General features: G+C 43.0%; 1 protein-coding gene across 3 annotated transcripts in view; it reads right to left on the reverse strand.

Annotated features, from left to right (window-relative positions):
- Nucleotides 1-25,903, reverse strand: part of PIGU (phosphatidylinositol glycan anchor biosynthesis class U) — a 108,537-nt gene that overhangs the window by 70,151 nt on the left and 12,483 nt on the right. For 2 of the 3 annotated variants that reach the window (XM_010386502.2, XM_010386504.2), the window contains exons 3-6: nucleotides 17,463-17,522; nucleotides 16,038-16,100; nucleotides 9,435-9,544; nucleotides 6,195-6,295 (exon numbers count right to left, since the gene is read on the reverse strand). In XM_010386502.2, coding sequence (XP_010384804.1) covers nucleotides 6,195-6,295; nucleotides 9,435-9,544; nucleotides 16,038-16,100; nucleotides 17,463-17,522 — 334 coding nt within the window. The remainder of the gene's footprint in view (nucleotides 1-6,194; nucleotides 6,296-9,434; nucleotides 9,545-16,037; nucleotides 16,101-17,462; nucleotides 17,523-25,903) is intronic. The other variant, XM_030913924.1, reaches the window with a different exon arrangement.

Genomic DNA, 25,903 nt, shown 5'->3' on the forward strand with positions numbered 1-25,903 from the left:
GGCTTGCTCACCATTGTGCTTCTGCCAATGCTATGAAAAGAACGTACCTAGGTCTGTCCCCTGGCCCAAGAGGATGACAGCCATGTGGAGCAGAGCCCAACCTAGATTAGCCAACTCCAGCCAGTCACTGATGCATAAATGAAGCCCATGTAACCAGCCAACTGACGAGCCATGTCCAACCTAGATCAGCTGACTCCTTGCTGACTTACAGATGTATGAGCTAAGTAAACACTTGTTGTTTTAAGCTACTGAATTCTGGAGTGGTTTATTAACATTTTTGTGGTACTAGCTACTTGATACAATATTTAAAAGTCTGGAGGGAAAAATGTAGGAAAAATCTGGAAATATATAACCCAAATGCTTACAGAGGAACTTTTAGTTAAAGTTAAAATTTTAGTTAAAAATAACAGATTGGGCTGGGCGCGGTGGCTCAAGCCTGTAATCCCAGCACTTTGGGAGGCCGAGACGGGTGGATCACGAGGTCAGGAGATGAAGACCATCCTGGCTAACACAGTGAAACCCCGTCTCTACTAAAAAATACAAAAAACTAGCCGGGCGAGGTGGCGGGCGCCTGTAGTCCCAGCTAGTCGGGAGGCTGAGGCAGGAGAATGGCGTAAACCCGGGAGGCGGAGCTTGCAGTGAGCTGAGATCCGGCCACTGCACTCCAGCCTGGGCGACAGAGCGAGACTCCGTCTCAAAAAAAAAAACAAAAAAACAGATTGATCACATGTGTTTATCATCTCTCCCGTCAAAAATCTCACTAAAATGAAAACAAAAGATTAAAACCATCTTAAACCACAAAGAAAATAAAAGGAGATTATAGCAAAACCAACTTTAATACTATAGTGAATAAATATAAAGCAGGCGAGAGAAGAATAAATCAGTTGGTGATGTGGAAGAAATTACAGCTCAGTGGCCTCCAGAGAGGACTACTGATAAAAATCAGCCAACTCACCCCACAGAACTTCTGAGAAATTCAGCACCAGAGTGTATCAGGTGCTATGGGAGGTGGGGGTAAGGCACAGAGAAAAAAAATCAAGTTGAAAGTTTATATACAGACCACTCAGAACAACAGGTGTTATTCCAACCATGTGCAGCCAAATGACTATTGCCGCATAACCCATCCCTCTAACTTTCTACTCTACCCGCAGAAGCCCTCAGTTCTGGAGAAAGCTAACTAAGGGCACAAGTCTAGGAACTACTTCACACAGTAATGGGCTGAGCAGAGGTGTGGGCAGAAAAGCAATGACACGAAATAAAGTCTCCAGACTGAAACTAGCCACTTTCCCCGTTCCTGCTCTCACAACTCCAGCAGCTCGTCTTATGTACCCTCCACCCCCCAAAAAAGCCCTAACTCTGCCACCCCAGACAGGACCTTAGAGGATTCCTCTTTGGGAAAACTGAATAGTTTCAAAGGAAAATAAAACATGCAGATGATGACATTTGTAAATGCCCCTGACCCAAAGAAAGAGGTCAGCCCACTGCCTGATCCCCGCTACAGTGAAAATGATCTACCACCAAGCCCTGCCCATTCACAGACTCTCCGGTCAATATGTTAGGGCCTCATTTAAAATTTATTATTATATTATTTTTTTACAGATGGCTGTCACCCAAGCTGGAGTAAAGTGGCACAATCATAGCTCACTGCAGCCTCAAACTCCTAGGCTCGAGCGATCCTTCTGCCTCAGCCTCCTGAGTAGCTGGGACTACAGGCAAGTACCATCACACCAGGCTAATTTCTTTTTTTTTTTTTGAGACAGAGTCTCGCTCTGTCGCCCAGGCTGGAGTGCAGTGGTCGGATCTCAGCTCACTGCAAGCTCCGCCTCCCGGGTTCACGCCATTCTCCTGCCTCAGCCTCCCTAGTAGCTGGGACTACAGGCACCCGCCACCTCGCCCGGCTAGTTTTTTGTATTTTTTTTTAGTAGAGACGGAGTTTCACCATGTTAGCCAGGATGGTCTCGGCCTCCCAAAGTGCTGGGATTACAGGCTTGAGCCACCACGCCCGGCCAATTTCTTTTTTTTGGAGAGACGAGGTCTCACTATGTTGTCTAGGCTGGTCTTGACCTCCTGGCCTCAAACAATCCTCCCACCTCAGTCTCCCAAAATGCTGGGATTTTATAGGTGTGAGTCATTGTGCCAGGCCATGTCTCACTCTTAAATAGAAACAGATAGCCAGGACTGCCACACATATAAGAAAATCATATGGAAGAAATCCTCCTAAAACAAACAATTAAAAAAAAAATACCAGGAAAACAAAGAGACTATGCTTGGAACAAATAGAAACTGAAAAGATGTATGTATAATCAGGGGTATAACAGAGGATACTGTGGTGATAAAATAAAAATAGGATGCCTCAAAGAAACAACTAGAGACCAGGTGTAAATGTATAAAAATGTAATAAATAAAATTAAAAAGTCAATAGAGGAGCTGGAAGATAAAAACAAGGAAATGTCCCAGAAAAAGTAAGAGAAAGTAAGTAAAAATGATGGGGAAAACAATAGAAAATAAAATATGCATACTTGATCAATCAAGAAAATCCAACATCCAGTAAACATCCAAAACAAGAGGATAGAGAAAACAGAGGTGGAATTTGGAAAAGTTGTTCAGGAACACCCTCTAGAACTAAAGACACTAGTTTCCATACTGAAAGAGCCTACCAAGTGCTCGGTATAATGAATTTAAAAAGACCCATGTCCAGACATAGCATCATAAAATTTCAAAACATTCGGGATAAAATGAAGACACTTAATTTTTCTTCTTCTTTTTTTGAGGCAGGGTCTTGCTCTGTCACCCAGGCTAGAGGGCAGTGCCACTATCTTGGCTCAATGTAGTCTTAACCTCCTGGGCTCAAGTGATCCTCCTGCCTCAGCCACCCAAGTAGCTAGGACTATAGGCACATGTCACCACACCCAGCTAATTTTGTTCATTTTTTGTAAAGACAAGGTCTTACTATGTTGCCCAGGCTGGTTTCAAACTCCTAGGCTCAAGAGATCCTCTTGCCTCAGCCTCCCAAAGTGCTAGGGTTACAGGCTTGAGCCACTGTGCCTGGCCAGAAGATATTAAATATTTCAGGAAAAAAAAAAAAAAAACTGGGTTATATCCATGACCATAAAACGGCTCAATAGCTACCAAGATACTAGAAGACAATGAAGCAATGCCTTCAAAATTCTAAAGGAGCCGGGCGCGGTGGCTCAAGCCTGTAATCCCAGCACTTTGGGAGGCCGAGACGGGTGGATCGCGAGGTCAGGAGATCGAGACCAACCTAGCTAACACGGCGAAACCCCGTCTCTACTAAAAAAATACACAAATCTAGCCGGGCGAGTTGGCGGGCGCCTGTAGTCCCAGCTACTTGGGAGGCTGAGGCAGGAGAATGGTGTAAACCCGTGAGGCGGAGCTTGCAGTGAGCTGAGATCCGGCCACTGCACTCCAGCCTGGGCGACAGAGCGAGACTCCGTCTCAAAAAAAAAAAAAAAAAAAACAAAATTCTAAAGGAAAAGTTATTCGAGTCTAGAATTCTCAGTCCTACCCAACTATTAATTTGGTGCTAAACCAGAACAAAGATATTTTTTAGACATGGAATGACTCAAAATATATATCTTATACAACCTTTTTTTTTGCTTTTTTGAGACGGAGTCTCACTCTGTCACCCAGGCTGGAGTGCAGTGGCACGATCTTGGCTCACTGCAACCTCCGCCTCCCAGGTTCAAGCAGTTCTCTGCCTCAGCCTCCCAAGTAGCTGGGATTACAGATGCCCACCACCACGCCTGGCTAATTTTTTGTGTTTTTAGTAGAGATGGGATTTCACCATCTTGGCCAGGCTGGTCTTAAACTCCTGACCTCGTGATCTACCTGCCTGGGCCTCCCAAGTGCTGGGTTTACAGGTGTGAGCCACCGTGCCCAGTCTTCATACACCCTTTCTTAGACAACTACTGAGAAAGTACTTCAGAAAAACAGAAAAAAATCAATAAAAAAGAGAAGGAATCCAGGAGAGGAGGGATACAGAACAGATTTATGAAGGTAAGTTCCAGTATGACAGCTTTATATCAGGCCCAGAGAACAATCAGGACAGACTGGGGTAGGATGAAAGATGTGTGAGAAAAATCTCCAGAAAAACAATAAAACCCATAAACTATTTGATGTGTTTAAGTGTTAAAAGAAAAAAAAAACATTGTTAGGTAATTGACAGATCTAATGGAGCAACTAGGGAACAAAAACAGTGATTGGCACCAAAAAACTAAGCAAAAAACCAAACAAGCAATAAAAGACAATTACTAATCCCAGGAAAAATAAAAGGTAGTACATGGAAGAAAAAAGTAGTCATAGTTACTACTATGCCCAGCAGTGGAATAATACATACAGTGTCATAAAATATAGGTGTTGATATTGATTCAATAAAAACTATGATGTCGACCAGGTGCGGTGGTTCATGCCTGTAATCCTGACACTTCGGGAGGCCAAGGAGGGTGGATCACTTAAGTCCAGGAGTTCGACAGCAGCCTGGGCAACATGGCAAAACCCCATCTCTACAAAAAATACAAAAATTAGCCAGGTATGATGACGGGTGCTTGTAGTCCTAGCTACTCAGGAGGCTGAAGTGGGAGGATCACCTGAGCTGGGAAGGTCAAGGCTTCTGTGAGCCACGACTATGCCACTGCACTCTAGCCTGAGTGACAGAGTGAAACCCTGTCTCGAAAACAAAACAAGACAAAACAAACAAACAAGAAACTATGGTGTAACTACTACAGGAAAATCAGGCAAAGGAGAAAAGGGGATATTGGTACCAAAGAGCTAATTTTTTTTTTTTTTTTAGATGGAGTTTCACTCTATCACCCAGGCTGGAATGCAGTGGCATGATCTCAGCTCACTGCACCCTCCACCTGCCTGGCTCAAACAATTCTCCTGCCTCAACCTCCTGAGTAGCTGGGATTACAGGCACCCGCCACCACGCCCAGCTAATTTTTTTTGTATTTTTAGTAGAGACGGGGTTTCACTATGTTGGTTAGACTGGTAATGAATTCGCGACCTCAGGCAATCCGCCTGCCTTGGCCTCCAAGTGCTGGGATTACAGGCGTGAGCCACCGTACTTGGCCCCAAAGAGCTAAATCTTTATCACTGTCCATGATGGGAGTGCAATAAAAAATGTCTAAAATTTGTAATTCAGGAAATATAATATAAGCTCTTATTTAGAAATACGGAATACTAGCAAAAGCCAGAAAGCAGTTGCTTCAAAGAAGCTGAACTAGGGTTAGGAAGAAAGAGGAAGGCTGCTATTCTAATCATAAGCCTTTTAGAACCTTTTTAGATTTTTTTTAAGAGATAAGGTCTCGGCCGGGCGCGGTGGCTCAAGCCTGTAATCCCAGCACTTTGGGAGGCTGAGACGGGCGGATCACGAGGTCAGGACATCGAGACCATCCTGGCTAACACGGTGAAACCCCGTCTCTACTAAAAAATACAAAAAAAAACTAGCCGGGCGTGGTGGTGGGCGCCTGTAGTCCCAGCTGCTCGGGAGGCTGAGGCAGGAGAATGGCGTGAACGCGGGAGGCAGAGCTTGCAGTGAGCTGAGATCCGACCACTGCACTCCAGCCTGGGCGACAGAGCGAGACTCCGTCTCAAAAAAAAAAAAAAAAAAAAAAAAAAAAAAAAAAAAAAAAAAAAGAGAGAGAGAGAGAGAGAGAGAGAGATAAGGTCTCACTCTGTCAACCAGGCTGGAGTGTAGTGGCATGATCATAGCTCACTGCAGCCTCAAACTTGCAAGCTCAAGCAATCCTCCTGCCTCAGCCTCTCGAGCATTTGGGACTACAGGTACATGCCACTGTGCCGGGCTAATTTGTTATGTTTTGCAGAGACAAGGTCTTGCTATGCTCCCTAGGCTGGGCGCAAGTGATCTTCCTGCCTCAGCTTCCCAAAGTGCTGAGATTACAGGTATGAGCCACCACACCTGGCCTAGAACTTTTTTTTAAAACTATGTTAACAGTGACTCTCTGAGCAGTTAAGTTTTCAAGATGTTTTGATTTTTTTTCTCTTGCCTTGTCTACATTTTCTAAATAATCTTGTAATACTTGTGTAATTTTTTTAAATGTTTTTAAGTGTTGCATTAAAAAAAAAAACCAGAAAAAACAAAACCACAGCATAAGTGTTGCAAAATCTTGCATAAATCAGGGATTGAGCTTTGTACTCTCCCTTCAGGGCCTTACCTTTTATCGTAGTCAAAATGAAGAAAGCAATGAGGGTGTTGTTGATGGCACAGGTAGACTTGGCAACACAAGACAAAATCGTGTAAGGATTTAAGAGATAGCTGGGGAAGAACAAACATATTTGGCATTAGTAATCCTGACCAAGGAACCCTCACCATTACAGCCAGGAAGTTCCAAGAGATTTACTAAAAGCTTACGCAAAGGAAGGCAGCTTCTTAGAAATGAGTTCCCCCAAGTAGAAGAGAATAGGGTGGGGGCTGGGGCTGATAAGTAAAAGGTACTGAACATGGACTGCCTATTCTGTGCTGTGGGGTACATACAAAACTGCTGTATTTAATCACAGAGATCCTGTAACTCGCAATAACATCATTCCAGTTTTGCAGATGAGGAAATTGAGACTCAGTGGTAAAAGGACTTGCCCAAATTCTCACAAACTAATAAAATATATATTCAAAATATATTCAAAATCAGATCTTTCTAGTTCTATAAATGTTCTTTTTACTATTTTAGATTTCAAAAAATGATAAAATTCTACCAATTCCCACAGAGCCACATATCTTAACAGCTCCATTTACCTCTGAGAACCAGGAAAGTACATTTTCCTCAGTCAGGTTCCTAAGCCCTGACACAGGTCATGCCAATCCAAGAGCTGAAGCAGCTTAGACGCAGCCTTCTTGGCAGTTAAGCAGAATCCACTGAGCCAGACTCCAAGGACAGAGTAAGTATCTACTGAGCTCAACAAGTCAGGCATCACAGAACTTCAAAGGACATCTACACCCTCACTAGGAAGGAGTCAAGCTGAAACACCTAGTGTTTTCCTGAGGTGGGAAGGAATGAACTGAGAAAATGAATTCGAAATGCTTGTGAGTATGGAAATCTTAGATAGTCATAGCAAATTGTTTGTATTTATTTCTATCCTGCTTCCACAAAGGATTTGAGGCAGCTAAAATGAGAACAAGCCAGACGCAGTGGCTCACACCTGTAATCCCAGCACTTTGGGAGGTCAACACAGGCAGAGCACCTGAGGTCGGGAGTTTGAGACCAGCCTGACCAACATGGAGAAACCCTGTCTCTACTAAAACTACAAAATTAGCCAGGCGTGATGGCACATGCCTGTAATCCCAGCTACTCGGGAGGCTGAGGCAGGAGAATCACTTGAACCCAGGAGGCGGAGGTTGCAGTGAACTGAGATGGAGCCATTACACTCCAGCCTGGGCAACAAGAGTGAAACTCAGTCTCAAAAAAAAAAAAAGAGAGAATAGATAATAAAAAACAGGTTGGGCATGGTGGCTCACACCTGTAATCACAGAACTTTGGGAAGCCAAGGTGGGTGGATCATTTGAGCTCGAGTTCGAGACCAGCCTAGCCAGCATGGCGAGACTCTGTCTCTACTAAAAAAAAAAAAAATACATAAAAACCACACCTGTAGTCCCAGATACTTGGGAGGCTGAAGTGGGATAATCACTTGAGTCCAGGAGGTGGAGGCTGCAGTGATCTGTGATTATACCACTGTACTCCAGCCTGGATGACAGAGTGAGACTCCATCTCAAAAAAACTAAGAACAGATAATAAAAAATAATAGCAAAGTACAAATAGGAATCAAGAATCGGCTGGGCACAATAACTCACGCCTGTAATCCCAGCACTTTGGGAGGCTGAGGTGGGTGGATCATTTGAGGTCAGGAGTTCAAGACCAGCCTGGTCAACATGGTGAAACCCCATCTCTGCTAAAAGTACAAAAAACAGCCAGGCGTGGTGGTGGGTAACTGTAATCCCAGCTACTCATGAGGCTGAGGCAGGAGAATCACTTGAACCCGGGAGGTGGAGGTTGCAGTGAGCCGAGATTGTGCCACTGCATTCCAGCCTGGGCAACAGAGCGAGACTCCATCTCAAAATAAATAAATAAATAAATAATCAAGAGCAAGGAAAACATAAATAAAACGAGACAGTAAAGGCAATGGAAGGACCGCCAAGTGGGTATTCTACAGCACTATAGTAATCAGCTTCAAATTCAGCTCTGAGTTTCCTGGCAGACAAAGTGAAAAGATGGACTAGTTACATAATTCTGGTTATCAGATAGGAAGAAACGTGACAGTGTCTCAGGAAGAGATGATGATTATTATTCACAAATAAAGACCTTAAATCCAATACCTCCCACGACTGTGAGATTAGCAGTCCTACAGCCAAAGGCCTAGAAATTGCTGGCGTTTTTTTTCAGCAATTACAGACAGGCTTGTTACTTAATCTTTAAAGAAACAGCTGCTGCTATTACAAAACTACCCCCAGGACACATATAAGTCCATAAGGGATTCATAATGTTGCTAAATTTCTGGTTCTATTAAGGTAGATCCCACCAAGATTTCTGAAATACATAGATTAGAACCGATAGTCTAAAACTATTTGGTGGGAAGAAAAAAAAGCCATTTCTAAACAGCAGGTGACGTTCAAGAAGCAGCTGCGTAGACATCTAACAGAGAATAGGAAATCCACACACAAGGCAGAAGGTTGAGTAAACTAGTCTCACAAGGCTTTTAATTCTGAAGTTCTAAGGGCGTGTTTTTCCACGAGAAAACTTGTTTGTCTTGTTTACTGTGTATCCCTAGAAACTGGTATATTATTAATATTCAATGACTGTTAGTGGATTGAATAATTATAATAATTATTCACATTTGCCTATCTCAGGAAGATAAATGGGAATAACCCAAAAGAGTACAACTTAACGGTAGCACTGGGTACTCCCTGGAGAATTCTTTCACAGAGCCTCAGTAAGTTCCAGCCTTCCACATGGGTCACCCAGCTGGAATGCATCTGTTTGGCACTTCAGTTTTATGAGCTACAAATGGGGGACTATACTGTACATGAAACATAAGAGCTGCTTGAAACGGCAGTCACATAAAAACCAAACTTTTATTCAATCCATACATCACAATTGAAGAACTTTTTCTTTAGAAACACTGGTTATAAGTAGGCTGGAACCCAGATCAGCATGGAGTCAAAAAGCATTTGTGAAGGGTTTGATTGTACACAGCCCTGTGTGAGTCTTTGTCCCAAGAGAGACAGAATGGCTCTGTCTCTTTTGCTGGCCAGAACAACAGAACCCAGTTGTGCAACAGAACTACAGCAAATACTTGATGACTAAGATTGCAAATCTCCAAAAATACAACAAACGACATGGGAAAGTCTCATCAGATTTTCCTCGCATTTGTTGGCACTAAGCCTTGTTTTGTCAAGGAATACTTACAACAGGGCCACTTTCAGAGGGATGTAACGCATTTCCATAGGGGTTCGGATGAGTTCGGCCACATCTGGGGCATACTGGTCCAGCTCTAGGAGGAGTTTCTGCTTTTTAAACTAGAAAAAAAAAAAAAAAGGAAAAGATAAAACACAGGGAACGATTCACTTCCCATTGTTTTTACGCTGAAGACAAAAGTCCTTCCCATGGCCCACATGGCCCTGCCTGGTCTGGCCCTACCTCTCCAGGCTCGTCTCACACTCGCCCCTCCCCTTCCCCTTTCTGGGTGCCAGCACCATGAACATGCTGTGTCCCTCCTGTTCCCAGACCTTTGCATTGACCTGGAATAATTTATTCTTCTCTTTCCCTAGTTAACTCCCACACGGTCCTTAGATCTCAGTTAAATCATCATTTCCTTAGGAAGGCACACTTTCCCTCACCACCCCACACCCAGGTAAAATCCCCCTATTATATATGTTTTTTCATAGCATTGTTCACAGTTAATAACTTTTTCACTTATTTATATGATTGACTAATGTCTGTCTCCCTCACTAGACTAAGAGTTCCATGAGGGCAAGGACCATGTTTATTTGCTTACCATGTATGACTAACACCTGGCACAGTGGACAAACAATAAATGTCTGTTGAATGGCCAAATGAATGACTTGCTGGCAAAGCAAAGTTCTTAGCCATTTGAAGAGTTACCATCAGTGGCCTAAAGACTCCAAAGTTCCATCCATGAAGAAGTATTTTCAAGCAAGGTAGAATGATCCCAAATGTCACAGTATCTTGGGTTATGTTTTACTTCCACAGAGGAGGTATAGAATGGCCATGATGATCAAGAGGAGGAAAGCTGGGTGTGGGTGGGCAGCTGGATAGTTTATAGGGAGCGGGATGGGGGTGGAAAGCTCTTGCCTTCCGCTGGTGGGTCCCAACAAGTTCATGGGTTTGTTCCAGAATGAAAAAAAGGTAGGCAACCTTATAAGCAAACATGAGTCAGAATATAGATGAGAAAGCCTCTCAACCCAAAATTGGTGGCCCTGTTGATTTAATGATCAAAGAATCTCATTTAGATAATATAAAATCAATGCTGCCATCTATTAGAAAACAGAGTATTTCAGAGGAGCCAAGATAGCTAGTGCTTACCTGTGAATGAGTAAAAATTTAAAGATGTAAAAAGCAAATCACACTAGAATATATACTGCATTGTGCCATTTACACAAAGTTAAAAGCATGTAAAATAATACAACATGTTATTTAGTAACATATATAGTAAAAGTCAAGGCCATGTGTGTGGATGATAACCACTAGATTCAGAACAGTGGTACTGGGTAGGACGGGAAATAGGGAGATGAAAGTATCAGAGAGAGAAAGAGCTGTAGGAGTACATTTTTTTCAGCCTGAAAATAGGTTCAAAAGTATGTACTATCCTTTATTTATTTTTGCATGTCTTAGGTCTTTCAAAATTTAAAAAAAAAAATTAACCAAAAAATATTTTTAGAAGACCATCTTTCAGTTCAAAAGAAAATCAAGAAGTCATCACAGGAATAGATTTCTTGCATAGGTTTAGGTAAAGGCTTAATCTAAAAACCTGAAACAAACTTCAAAAACCTCCCTTTGATCATCTCTGTTCTTCTCACAGTTGGCAGAGTCCAAGTTAAGTGGTGGGAATTACCAGTAAGATTTATGGTGCCATTCACAGCTAGGGTTGTTTAATTAAAAGGACAAAATATAAACCAAGGTGTTTTTATCACAAAGAAGGGGGCTGGCTCAGCAATCAAGTGCTTAGTGAGGACAGCTGCAGCAGTGGTAGCAGGAAGGAGGCCTCACTAGCTAAGAGGTCGAGAGTTCTGCAGCAAAAACAAGGCCACCTGGAATGGGTGAGATCCACAAAGAAGGCTGTGAGAAAGGAATGGAGTTCATCCAGGGGCAACCAGAGAGACAGGTGGGAATGCAGACCCATTCCCCAGGCTGGAAGCCAGCCAACAGTGCTGCACTGAGAGAAGGAAGCAACTACCAGGGATGTGTACATCCTGGGCAAAAGTGACACTGTGCCAGCAATGGAAGATAAGTACTTCCTTATAACCACAATCTTCTCAAATACTTCAAAGCAGAAAGCGCTGAAAGGAGTCTCCAGGTGGGAAGGCACACAGATCAACAATCCCCACATTCTCAGCTTTCTTGTCTCCCTCAATTTCACCAGTACAGGCACTGTTACGGCTCTCCTCATAGGCCCAATATCAGCTCCCCTAAGTGTAGACCAAATCCCTTTTAAAAATCCCTATTGCGTCCAGCTAGAGACAGGAAAGTGGCTAAAATCAATGGAAATTCTTAAAATTATACACACGTGCGCACGTGCACACACACACGCACACCCCTCAATAAAATATAAAATGAAGTTAGAGTATACATTAAAATCTGAAGATCAGTATCTCCAGATACATTCATTAGTCTTGACAATGATAAGATTAAAAACAATGACAGGAGAGATTAAAAGTGATGTGAAGGGTAGTGACCTGGATATCTTACCTTTGTGATTACTAATCAGCTTGTAGACAGATGGTATGATTTTCCATATGTTATATGAAAAAATTAAAATGTTTTAATTTAAAAAAAAATTCAGGGTGGAGTCTTCCTTTCTTTCCACCCACTCCTCTATACAGCTCTTTCCTAGTCCCTTGAAACATAGATTTTGCAAGGACATAATTCAAATAAAGGGCGTTTTCTTTTTTTTTTCTTTTTGGAGACAAGTCTTGCTCTGTCGCCAGGCTGGAGTGCAGTGTTATGATCTCAGCTCACTGCAGCCTCCGCCTCCCAGGTTCAAGCGATTCTCCTGTCTCAGCCTCCTGAGTAGCTGGAATTACAGGCACTCACCACCACACCCGGCTAATTTTTGTATTTTTAGTAGAGATGGGGGTTTCACCATGTTGGTCAGGTTGGTCTTGAACTCCTGACCTTGTGATTTGCCCGCCTCAGACTCCTAAAGTGTTCGGATTACAAGCGTGAGCCACAGCGCCCGGCTATAAAGGGGTTTTTCTAATCACTGAAGCTGCATCTACTTTCATTTGCATTCCTCAAAACTATGGTGGGGTGGGGGAGAGGAAACACTCCATCCCTGCCTCTACTCCCCTCCAACTGTTAGCCTCAGCATATTCCAAATTTAGGAGCCTAGTCTCCAAATTTACAACCCGCTAATCATATTAAGGGGACACAGGTTTTTATCACCCATTATCAAACCAGCTGCAGCTCTCTTAACACAAATTCTTTTTTTTTTTTTTTTTTTTGAGACGGAGTCTCGCTCTGTAGCCCAGGCTGGAGTGCAGTGGCCGGATCTCAGCTCACTGCAAGCTCCGCCTCCTGGGTTTACGCCATTCTCCTGCCTCAGCCTCCCGAGTAGCTGGGACTACAGGCACCAGCCACCTCGCCCGGCTAGCTTTTTGTATTTTTTTAGTAGAGACGGGGTTTCACCGTGTTAGCCAGGATGGTCTCGATCTCCTGACCTCGTGATCCACCCGTCTCGGCCTCCCAAAGTGCTGGGATTACAGGCTTGAGCCACCGCGCCCAACCATCTTAACACAAATTCTGAGTTCCAAACAAGAAGCATCATCTCAGCAAAGGACAGACTAGACTAACATTGTTTTTGTCAAGTGAGATAGATGTAAAATGTCATGATAACCAACTGGTCACCATCGGCATTCAGCCCGCAGGCTAACAGCTGGAGAGGGGGTGGGGTGCAGTCCTGTCTCTGCCCTATAGTTCTCCTGGATGCATCTGTGTGTAGACACAGTTTCATTACCAAGGATAAAAAGACTCACATCCCACCAAGATTTAAATACTTCCCAGACTATGTGATATGAACTCTTCTGACAAAGGGGAGAAGATTTAGAGGAAGACATGCTGCTATCCAATCTAAATCAACAGTAGTATGTTAGTATCATCAAAATCTGCCATTTTGAATGAGTTAATTTTTGACACAGAATACATAAAACTCCTATTCTGATGAAGAAACCTAATGTTCTATTCTAATAGTCTGAACTCAAAAAGTGGAAAAACAAAAACATTCCAAATTTTACTTCAGTCTTGGTGATACCAGAATGTCTTGGTGCACTAAAAACCAGGGTATTGACAAGATCATTTGGCTTTCTCTCTCCCTCTTTAAATCATGCAAAGAAAAAAACCCAAAAATCTCTATATATTTCCAAATAAACTCAGAAATAACAAATGAATTAAAATTATTGGTGCTCTAAATTAAAGGCATCTCTCCTATTGACATTGAAACCTGACTTTGTTAGGCAATTAACTGAAACCTAGTTTCATTGCTTCCTCATAAACCACCTCTACCATTAAAAGTTGTTTCGTTTTGAGACAGCGTTTCACTCTGTCACTCAAGCGGGAGTGCAGTGGCACGACCACAGCTCACTGCAGCCGTGACCTCCCATGCTCAAGCCATCCTCCTGTCTCAGCCTCCAGAGTAGCTGGGACCTCAGGCACATACCACCACTCCTGGCTAATTTTCAAAAAAATTTTCATAGAGACAGGGTCCCACTATGTTGCCCAGGCTGGTCTTCAGCAAAAAATTGTTTTAACTGGGGAGTGTGGGAAGTTTTTTGATGAGAATTGAGCAGGGAAAAAAAATACATATGGCATTAGCATCTAATCAACTTTCATTAAAACACATTTTAGTTTTACATTTTGGTTATTAAGATCTGGGTAATTGTGGTCTTAGATGAAAGCTACAAATCCTCCCTCAGATATTCGTATCTATATCACACACATATATATATATCTCTTACATATATATATGCACACACACATACATATCTCACATATATATATATGCACACACACACCGGTTTATTTTTTCCCTACTCTTTTTTTTTTTTTTTTTTTTTTGAGATAGTTTCACTCTATTGCCAGCGCTGGAGTACAGCGGTGGGATCCTGGCTCACTGCAATCTCCACCTCCCTGGTTCAAATGATTCTCATGCCTGAGCCTCCCAAGTAGCTGGGATTACAGGTGCACGCCATCACACTCAGCTAATCTTTGTATTATTATTATTATTTTCTTTTCTGAGACAGAGTCTGGCTCTGTCACCCAGGCTGGAGTGCTGTGGCCGGATCTCAGCTCACTGCAAGCTCCGCCTCCCGGGTTCACGCCATTCTCCTGCCTCAGCCTCCCGGGTAGCTGGGACTACAGGCGCTGCCACCTTGCCCGGCTAGTTTTTTGTAGTTTTTTTTAGTAGAGGCGGTGTTTCACCGTGTTAGCCAGGATGGTCTCGATCTCCTGACCTCGTGATCTGCCCGTCTCTCGGCCTCCCAAAGTGCTGGGATTACAGGCTTGAGCCACCGCGCCCGGCCAAATCTTTGTATTATTGGTAGAGACTGTCTACCTACCCAACCTATCTCAGAGAAGAAAACAGTCACTGCTAATTTATCTCTGAATTCCTCAGCTTATGAATCCCATGCCCAATTATTTCATCTATGGCCCTCAAGAGAATCCTGTTAAAGCATTTCATCTCAGCCCCTAAAGTTTTCAAGATATGCTCCATTAGTTTAAGATATGTACTCCCTAGTCTTGGTGATACTAAGTCTCTAAAACATAGTTCTTAATTTTAGGGGAAGAGTCAAAGACTGCACACCAATAACAGCTATGAACTCTCGGTAACAATGACATATGCACATACACATATAATTCTTCATACCATTTCCACGGTTTCATAGGCCCATTAAGGCTATAAATGAACCCCAAGTTAAGAACCCTCAGTCTAGATATTTTAAAAAATCTCTCTGAGGTCTAAAATTCTAGAATTCACCAGCTTCATCTGTCACTGATGACCAGTGACACAGAAAAGCAGACTGCTATTTCTGGTTTTATTAGTAACAAAAGCTAAAATGAACCACAAACAGACAATGCCAATGAGATGCAGCCTTATTTCACCCCAGCCTAAATCTTCTCTCTCAGTGGCTCCCAGCCAATCAAGGAGTATTGTAGCCATATAACTACATGGGTGGTACAGAAGATTAATCTGTTAACTTTCTCAGATCCCAGGAAAAGAAGAATGGTCCCACTATGCAATTCCCCTTGGCTATTACATATGGATTAAGACTGAAGTTTATCTCAGGCATTTAATACATGCCAAATTTTCCAATTAAGATTACTTTCTGCAGGGAGACAGAAATGACACTGAGAATCCAATTTTACCTCAGATAAGCGTAACAGTGACTTAAAAGCTGTATTTCTCTTCCTTTGCAAAAAAAAAAAAAGGCTGGTGAAAAGACTGGAAGATTTTTAAGGGTCCTCACAATGACAGATAATATAACTGTTTTTCAGCGCTACTCCAGAAGTCTGAACTTGCACAGGTATGTGGATATTAATAGTTATTAATAAGCTACATAGATGAAGCTGACCCTTCTTTATCTGTTAGTAAAGCTGTCTTGTGGGTTTGGGGTTGATCATTCCACGGCTGGCTCAACAGGCCAGAATTCTCACCATCACTTCCTAGCACTTTAAAGCAGCCAGATCCTTAAGTATAAGATCTTTGATTCTTTGTAATAACAAAGACCAGAAGGTTACCAAATTCCACCAGCTTTGTCCCACCCACAAACTACTTACCACAACTTTATTGAAGTCCTGGATTGCAAAATACAGGGCAATAGCAGTGAGCGCATCAGTTATCTGTCAAAAGAAAGATGAATAATAGGAAACAGAACACAGTTAAGTGTAAGAGTACTAGAGTGCTACCAGGGCTTGGAGTTTTGAGATAGTGATGGAATACCCAGTACTGGACTCTTAGAATCAGGCAGAACTTCAACCCTCACTTTGACTACCCAAAGATAAGGCCCATTCAGGGAGAGTGAACTAGAAATCCCTGAGGATCAGGACCCATCTAGGTTCACTTCAGTTTAGTGGCCCACATCTGCTCTAGAATTGCAAGTTACTTATGCTTTTTGTAAAATGGAAATACCCACTGCTTTGCAGGCCTAATGTATGTCAAGTGCCTAGCATACACAGTAGGTCCTCAATAAATAGTATTCATTATAATTACTAAGGAAGACCTCAGTGGGCTTCCTGGGTATTTCTTGACTCAAATTTTCAATCCCAGAAAACAGTTTCAAATTGCTATGCTCTCAAAACATAGACCTGTCATCTCAATTCTGAAGCTTCTCGCCCCTGAAAGCCTCAAGCCTGTGTCCTCTTCTTCCATAATAACTCACAGAATCTCATTTTTTTTTTTTGGAGACGGAGTCTCGCTCTGTTGCCCAGGCTGGAGTGCAGTGGCCGGATCTCAGCTCACTGCAAGCTCCGCCTCCCGGGTTTACGCCCTTCTCCTGCCTCAGCCTCCCCAGTAGCTGGGACTACAGGCACCCGCCACCTCGCCCGGCTAGTTTTTTGTATTTTTTCAGTAGAGATGGGGTTTCACCGTGTTAGCCAGGATGGTCTCCATCTCCTGACCTCGTGATCCGCCCGTCTCGGCCTCCCAAAGTGCTGGGATTACAGGCTTGAGCTATCGTGCCCGGCCGACTCACAGAATCTCTTGGCAAAATGCTTAGGAAATTCAGAATGCCCTCCACACTGGCATCACAATTAAAGCCAATCACAGAATCTCGGAGCTAGAAAATTCAAGACTATATATAGCCCAGAAACCAAATTCTAAAAAGAGTAAGTATTTGGAACTGGTTACACATCAGAAACTATTCCTCACACTTCCATAATACTGCCACAGTTCCATGAATTCAAAGTAAAGACATAAATTTTTGCTTTTATTTTCCGAGAAACTCCTGTGTTCCTAAGATAGAATTTTTTTTTCTTAAAAAAAAAAAAAGGTGACAAGCTGGGCACTGTGGCATGTGTCCATAGTCCCAGCAGCTGAAGAGGCTGAAATGGGAGGACCACTTAAGTCCAGGAGTTCAAGACCAGCCTGGGCAACACAGCGAGACCGCATCTCAGAAAAAAAAAAAAAAAGAGAGAGAGAGAGAGACAATAAACCATAAAATTTAAAAATATATACATGTCAATTTTGTATGGAAGGTTACTTACCATAAACACCAATTCAGCATAGTCAATTAGGAAATGAAAGAGGTATATTATTAATGGAGTCTGCAGAAAAAAAAACAGACATGTAAAAAAAAATAAGTTAAACCTTACTATTACCAGTTTCCAGAGTAGGGAGTGGGGAGAAAACTATCATGTCAGCAAACTATTATGCCAGTATTCTCCTTCCTGGAATACTGTTCTATGCCAACTGGCCAGCGTGCATATGGTGGAGAATAATTTAGTATCGCTGGACCATTTTGTGCTGCTGGGACTATCTGTTGAATTGAGTAAAGGAAATAAAGTCTGATGTGTTAAATATCCATTAAAGAATAGTCAACGCACTGGCCGGGCGTGGTGGCTTACACCTGTAATCCCAGCACTTCGGGAGGCCGAGGCGGGTGGATCACGAGGTCAGGAGATGGAAACTAACATGGTGAAATCCCGTCTCTACTAAAAATACAAAAAAATTAGCCAGGTATGGTGGTGGGCGCCTGTAGTCCCAGCTACTGGGGAGGATGAGGCAGGAGAATGGCATGAATCTGGGAGGCGGAGCTTGCAGTGAGCCGGTATCATGCCACTGCCCTCCAGCCTGGGCGACAGAGCAAGACTCCGTCTCAAAAAAAAAAAAAAAAAGTCAACATACTAAAGGTAAGAGGTGAATTATAGCTCTAAGACATATATAATAGCCAAGGGGAATTCTACAACAGAAAAAGATTGCTGATTTCATTTCACTCACAAAATGAGCTTCTTCTGTTCTCTGATAAGTTTGTATAATATTTTTTCTTTATTTTCTTGACAATAATTCAGAAAAGATTAATGTTATTTCTTCCTCAAAGATTTGGGAAAATTCACTCACTGTGAAGCCATCTCTCCCTGGATTTTCTTTGGGAGAAGATTTTAAATTACAGATTCAATTTTTTTCACAGATAAAACATTCAGATTTGCTGTTTTTTCTTTGTCAATTTAGGTAAGTTGTGTTTTTCTAGGAATTTGTCCATTTCATCTAAATTTTTAAGCTTACTGACAAAATTGTTCATAGTATTTCATTTTTTATTGTTTAAGGCAATAAATTTTCCTACGAGTACGGATTTAGTTGCATCACACGAGACTTGATTTGGGTTTTTTTGAGATGGAGTCTTGTTCTGTCACCCAGGCTGGAGTGCAATGACATGATCTTGGCTCACTGCAACCTCCGCCTCCTGGGTTCCAGTGATTCTCCTGCCTCAGCCTCCCAAGTAGCTGGGCTTACAGACGCCTGCCACCATGCCCAGCTAATTTTTGGATTTTTAGTAGAAATGGGGTTTCACCATGTTGGCCAGGCTGGTCTGGAACTCCTAACCTCAAGTGATCCACCTGCCTCAGACTCCCAAACTGCTGGCATTACAGGTGGGAGCAACTGCGCCCAGCCATTTTCTTCAATATCATTCAGTTGAAAATATATTTTAATTGCCAGTAACATTTCTTCTTTGAGACTATTTTAAAATGTACCATGTTCAATTTCCAAATACTTAGGAGTTTTTTTTCTTTTCTTTCTTTTTTTTTTTTTTTTTGAGACAGAGTCTCGCACTGTTGCCGGGGCTGGTGTGCAGTGGCATGATCTCGCTTGTTGCAACCTCTGCCTCCATGGTTCAAATGATTCTCCTGCCTTAGCCTCCCCAGTAGCTAGGATTACAGGTGCCCGTCACCATGCCTGGCTAATTTTTTTAATTATTTATATATTTATTTTGAGATGGGGTTTCGCTGTTGTTGCTCAGGTTGGAGTGCAATGGCACGATCTCAGCTCAACGCAACCTCCACCTCCTGGGTTCAAGCAATTCTCCTGCCTCAGCCACCACGCCTGGCTAATTTTGTATTTTTAGTAGAGACAGGGTTTCTCCATGTTGGTCAGGCTAGTCTCAAACTCCCGATCTCAGGGTATCCACCCACCTAGGCCTCCCACTGTGCTGAGATTACAGGTGTGAGCCATCGTGCTCGGCCGTTTTTGTTTGTTTGTCTGAGACGGAGTCTTGCTCTGTTGCCCAGGCTAGAGTGCAGTGGCACAATCTCGGCTCACTGCAACCTCCACCTCCCAGGTTCAAGTGATTCTCCTGCCCCAGCCTCCCAAGTAGCTGGGATTACAGCAGCGTGCCACCACACCTGGCTAATTTTTGTATTTTTAGTAGAGACAGGGTTTCACCATCTTGGCCAGGCTGGTCTCAAACTCCTGACCCACCTCAGCCTCCCAAAGTGCTGGGATTACAGGTGTGAGCCACTATGCCCGGCCTAATTTTTTTGTATTTTCAGTAGAGATGGAGTTTCACTATGTTGGCCAGGTTGGTCTCAATCTCCTGACCTCATGATCCGCCTGCTTTGGCCTCCCATTCTTTTTATATTTTTGTAATTTCTTTCTGGCTTAACTCTATTGTGGTAATAGAAAATACACTATATGATTGCAATCATTTAAAATGTGTTGTGACTTGCTGAACGATCCATTATATGGTCAACTTTGATAAGTGCTGCAGGTACATTCGAATATGCATACTAACACCTATGGCTGCATCATTCTATATGTGACATGTAGGTTCAGTTTGCTAATGATTTGTTCAAATCTTCTATATCCTTATTGATTTTTTTTTTGGTCTGTTTATTCTATCACTGACTGAAAGAGGGATGTTAAAAATCACCCAGTCAGGCACAGTGGCTCATGCCTGTAATCTCAGCACTTTGTGGGGCTAAGGTGGGAGGATCACCTAAGCCTAGGCATTTGAGAACAGCCTGGACAATATAGTGGAACCCTGCCTCTATAAAATATTTTAAAAATTAGCCAGCTGAGGTAGCATGCACCTGTAATCCGAGCTACTTGAAAGGCTGAGTTGGGAGAATTGCTTGAGCCCAGAGAGGTGGAGGCTGCAGTGAGCCTGTTTGTGCCGCTGCACTCCAGCCTGGGCAACAAAGTGAGACCCTGTCTCTTAGATGCAGTTCTAGGTAGAATTACTATATCTTCTGGGTGCAGTGATCTTTTTATCATTATAAAATAATCCTCTTCATCTCTAGTAAGGTTTCTTGTCCTAAAATATTCTTGATCTGATAGTATAGTTACATCAGCCTCTTTGAGCTGTCGGCATAATACAGTTTCTTACTGTCATTTTACTTTCCACCTTTCTGTGTCCTTATTTGAAAACTTTTTTGTTTTTGTTTTTGGGTTTGTTTTTTTTTTCTGAGACAAAGTCTCACTCTGTCGGCCAGGCAGGAGTGTAGTGGCATGATCATGACTCACTGAAGCCTTGACCTCCCAGACTCAGGTAAGCCCCCTACCTTACCCTCCTGAGTAGGTGAGACTACAGATGTGCGCCACCGCACCCAAATAATTTTTGTATTTTTTGTAGAGACAGAGTTTCGCCATGTTGCCCAAGCTGGTCTTGAACTCCTGGGCTCAAGCAATCCACCTGCCTCAGCCTCCCAAAGTTTTAGGATTACAGGTATGAACCACTGCACCTGACCTAAGATGTGATTGACTGACTGATTGATTGAATGATTGATTTAGAGACAGAGTCTCACTGTATCCCCAGGCTGGAGTGCAGTGGCACGATCTCAGCTCACTGCAACCTCCATCTCCCGGGTTCATGCCATTCTCCTTTCTCAGCCTCCCGAGTAGCTGGGACTACAGGCACGTGACACCACGCCCAGCTAATTTTTTGTATTTTTAGTAGAGATGGGGTTTCACTGTCTTAGCCAGGATGGTCTCGAACTCCTGACCTCGTGATCTGCCTGGATTGGCCTCCCAAAGTGTTACGATTACAGGCATGAGCCACCGTGCCCAGTCTGAGCATTTTTATTTTGAACTTATGTTCAAAATTACATGTTTTTCTTCGACTTCCTCCTACTTGGTTTTATAGAGCTTTCTGAATAAAAATCTTAGTAAATTTTGAACAAAATTTCACCCATAATCCTCTCAAATACTGATTATGTCCCATTCCATCTCTTCTCCCATTCTAGAACTCCACTGATGTATAAGTTGGGCTGTTTTACTGAGTTTCAGATCTCTTATTTATTTATTTTTCTTCTTCTGTGTTTTCTATCCTTTTCTCTTCAAGCTTCAATCTAGGTATTTTCAACAGACTTTATCTTCCATATTACTAATCCTCTCTTTAGCTTTGTGTAATCTGCTGCTAAATTCATCTATACATTCTTTTTTTTTTTTTTGAGACAGAGTCTCGCTCTGTCACCCAGGTTGGAATGCAGTGGCACGATCTCGGCTCACTGCAACTTCCGCCTCCCAGGTTCAAGTGCCCAGGTTCAAGTGATTCTCCCACGTCAGCCTCCTGAGTAGCTAGGATTACAGGCGTATGCCACCATGTCTGACTAATTTTTGTATTTTTAGTAGAAACAGGGTTTTACCATGTTGGCTAGACTGGTCTTGAACTCCTGGCCTTAAGTTATCTGCCCACCTTGGCCTCCCAAAGTGCTGGTATTACAGGCGTGAGCCACTGCATCTGGCTGATCACAGCTATTTTAAAGTCCAAGTAGTTTGATAACTTCAATATCTAAATCACCTGTAAATCTGTTTTTATTGTCTATTTTTTTCTGTCTCTTATTATGCTTGATAATGTTTTTCCTTTTCTTTCTTTTTTTTTTTTTTTTTGAAAAGGAGTCATTCTGTCATCCAGTCTGGAGTGCAGTGGCGTGAACTCAGCTCACTGCAACCTGTCTCCCAGGTTCAAGTGATTCTCCTGCCTCAGCCTCCTGAGTAGCTGGGACTCCAGGCATGCACCACCATGCCTAATTCTTGTACTTTTAATAGAGACAGGGTTTCACTATGTTACTCTGGTTGGTCTTGAACTCCTGACCTCAGGTGATCCACCAGCCTCAGCCTCCCAAAGTACTGGGATTACAGGTATGAGCCACCATGCCCAGCCAATGGTTAGTAATTTTTTATTGAATGACAGACATCGTGTATGAAAAACTACAGCAGCTCAGATGAGGGTCTTTTCTTCTGGAAAAGATTTCTTTAAGCTGGTAATTACAATATAGTTGTTTCACCTTAGGGATTGAGCTAATTTGAAGCTGGATTTAGTCTTCGTAAAACTAGTCTATATTGGTCCACCCTTACCCCTAGAGTGTAGTCCTTCAGAAGTTCCAGCCTAAAGGCAAGCCCTTTACCAGAGCCTTGCCATTTTGGCTGGTCCTGCACTCAAATTTTTATTTCCCCAGCACCCTGAGACTGCCAATAGCTCTGCTGAACTTCTTGGTCTCTAGCCAGTCAATTTCTGTTCTGCTTCTCTGCCTGTGTCACTTAGAAATTGGTAAATGCTTCAAGGACAAAGCAGCTCAGACTGTTCGTATTACTTTTTGTACTTTCCCCTCTGGGATCTTAGTCCCTGGAGTCCTGGCTATCTTGGCACTTTCCAATGCCTTCCAGCAGATGTGGTTTTTTTCCTTTTTTTCATAGTCATCCTGCTTTTCTAGTTGTTCTTGGAAGGTAGGTTGGTCTGCTACTGCAAACCCATTCACTAATCCACCAGAACCAGAAGGGAAGTGCATGACTTGGTTTTAGTAAGCCCATGCTGATGACTCAGGAGCACCTCTTCCCAACACTAAACCATATGCACAAATGTGTCCGATAACATTGTAGAGGTTACTGACAGGCTTTTTAGTGAGAACAAGTTAGCATGGTAGAAAGAACAAAGACTCTGGAGTCAGATTCGCATTTAAATCCAGGTTCCAGACAGCTCCGGTGGCTCACACCTGCAATCACAACACTTTAGGAGGCTGAGGTGGGAGGATCACTTGAGGCCAGGAGGTTGAGACCATCCTGGGCAACAAAGTGAGACCCCCATCTCTATAAAAAAAAAAAAAAAAAAAAAATTAGCTGGGAGTGGTAGCATGCATCTGTAGTCCCAGCGATTTGGTTTGTTTTTACTTTTGTTGCCCAGGCTGGGGTGCAGAGGTATAATCATGGCTCACTGCAGCTTAGACCTTCCAGAATCAAGCGATCCTCCTACCTCAGCGACCTGAGTAACTAGAACTACAGGCACATGCCACCACAACCAGCTAATTTTTTTTTTTTTTCCTGGGGGAAGAGACAGAGTCTCACTATGTTGCCCAGGCTTGTCTTAAACTCCTAGGCTCAAGCAATCCTCCCACCTTGTCCTCCCAAAGTGCTAGGATTACAGACATGAGCCACCGTGCCTGGCCTCAATTTGACAAATTTTGACCTATGTGTACATCTATAAAACCATTACAATCGGCCGGGCACGGTGGCTCAAGCCTGTAATCCCAGCACTTTGGGAGGCCGAGACGGGTGGATCACGAGGTCAGGAGATCCAGACCATCCTGGTCTACACGGTGAAACCCCGTCTCTACTAAAAAATACAAAAAACTAGCCGGGCGAGATGGCGGGCGCCTGTAGTCCCAGCTACTCAGGAGGCTGAGGCAGGAGAATGGCGTAAACCCGGGAGGCGGAGCTTGCAGTGAGCCGAGATCGCGCCACTGCACTCCAGCCTGGGCGACAGAGCGAGACTCCGTCTCAAAAAAAAAAAAGAAAAAAGAAAAAAAAAAAACCCATTACAATCAAGAAAGTGAACATATCCATCATTCCCAAGTTTATTAATTTTAATGCTCATCCCAAGGAACTATCTTTGTTTCAGTGATTTTCACTATCAGTTTTGTTTTCTACACTTTGTTTCTACTCAGATCTTTACTATTTCTTTTAATCTGCTTACTTTGAGTATAATTTTATCTTTTCCTAGTTTCTTAAGGTAGAAGCTGTGGTCATTGACTTGAGGTCTTCTTTTCTTTTTCTTTTTTTTTTTTTTTTGAGACGGAGTCTTGCTCTGTCGCCCAGGCTGGAGTGCAGTGGCCGGATCTCAGCTCACTGCAAGCTCCGCCTCCCGGGTTTACGCCATTCTCCTGCCTCAGCCTCCGGAGCAGCTGGGACTACAGGCGCCCGCCAACTCGCCCGGCTAGTTTTTTGTATTTTTAGTAGAGACGGGGTTTCACCATGTTAGCCAGGATGGTCTCGATCTCCTGACCTCGTGATCCGCCCGTCTCGGCCTCCCAAAGTGCTGGGATTACAGGCTTGAGCCACCGCACCCGGCCTTCTTTTCTAATATAAGCATTTGGTGCTATAAATCTCTCCCTAAGAACTACTTAGTGACATCCCACATATTTTGATGGCTTGTGTTTCATTTTCATTCATTTCAAAATACTTTCTAATTTCCTTTCTGATTTCTTCTTTGATCCATGGGTTAATTAAGAATATGTTACTGGCGGGCCGGGCGCAGTGGTTCATGCCTGTAATCCCAGCACTTTGGGAGGCCGAGACGGGCGGATCATGAGGTCAGGAGATCGAGACCATCCTGGCTAACACGGTGAAACCCCATCTCTACTAAAAACACAAAAAATTAGCCGGGTGCAGTGGCGGGCACCTGTAGTCCCAGCTACACGGGAGGCTGAGGCAGGAGAATGGCGTGAACCCAGTAGGTGGAGCTTGCAGTGAGCCGAGATTGCACCACTGCACTCCAGCCTGGGCAACAGAGCAAGATTCCATCTCAAAAAAAAAAAAAAAAGAATACGTTACTGGGTTTCTAAATATTTGGGGATTCTCTAGATATCTTTCTTTTATTTCTTATTTAATTCAATTGTTTCAATTGTGGTCACAGAATATATTTCGTCTAACTTAAATTCTTTTAAATTTATTGAACCTTCTTTTATAGACCAGAATGTGGTCTATCTTGCAAATATTCTGTGTACATTTCAAAGAATTATGTGTTTTGCTGTTGTTGGATGGAGTGTTCTATAAATGACAACAAGGTCAAGTTGGGTTTTTGTTTTTTTTTTTGAGATGGAGTCTAGCTTTGCTGCCCAGGCTGGAATGCAGTGGCACTATCTTGGGTCACTGAAACCTCTGCCTCCCGGGTTCAAGCGATTCTCCTGCCTCAGCCTCCCAAGTAGCTGTGATTACAGGTGCACACCACCACACCCAGCTAGTTTTTGCATTTTTAGCAGAGACAGGGTTTCACCATGTTGGTCAGGCTGGTCTCAAACTCCTGACCTCAAGTGATCCACCCGTCTTGGCCTCCCAAAGTGCTAGGATTATAGGCGTGAGCCACCACGTCCAGCCCAAGTTGGTTGTTATTCAAGTCTTTTATATATTTGCTGATTTTCTGTCTGCTTGTACTACCAATCATTGAGAAAGGTATATTGAAATCTCTGTAATTGTGGATCTATTTCTCCTTGTAGTTCTATCAGTCTTTACTTCATATATTTTGAAGCTCTGTAATTTGGTACGTAAAACATTTAGGATCGCTATCTTTTTTATCACTATGAAGTGTATTTTATCCCTGGTGATACCCTTGGCTCTGAAATTTGTTTCTTTTTTTACTAACTTATTGTCTGTTTCTCTCAGAAGTATAAGCACCATGAAACCAGGGACTGTGTCTTGTTTTGTATCCCTAACACCTAGC

The sequence above is a fragment of the Rhinopithecus roxellana genome, chromosome 13, assembly GCF_007565055.1.
Source record: "Rhinopithecus roxellana isolate Shanxi Qingling chromosome 13, ASM756505v1, whole genome shotgun sequence".
Classification (NCBI taxonomy): domain Eukaryota; kingdom Metazoa; phylum Chordata; class Mammalia; order Primates; family Cercopithecidae; genus Rhinopithecus; species Rhinopithecus roxellana.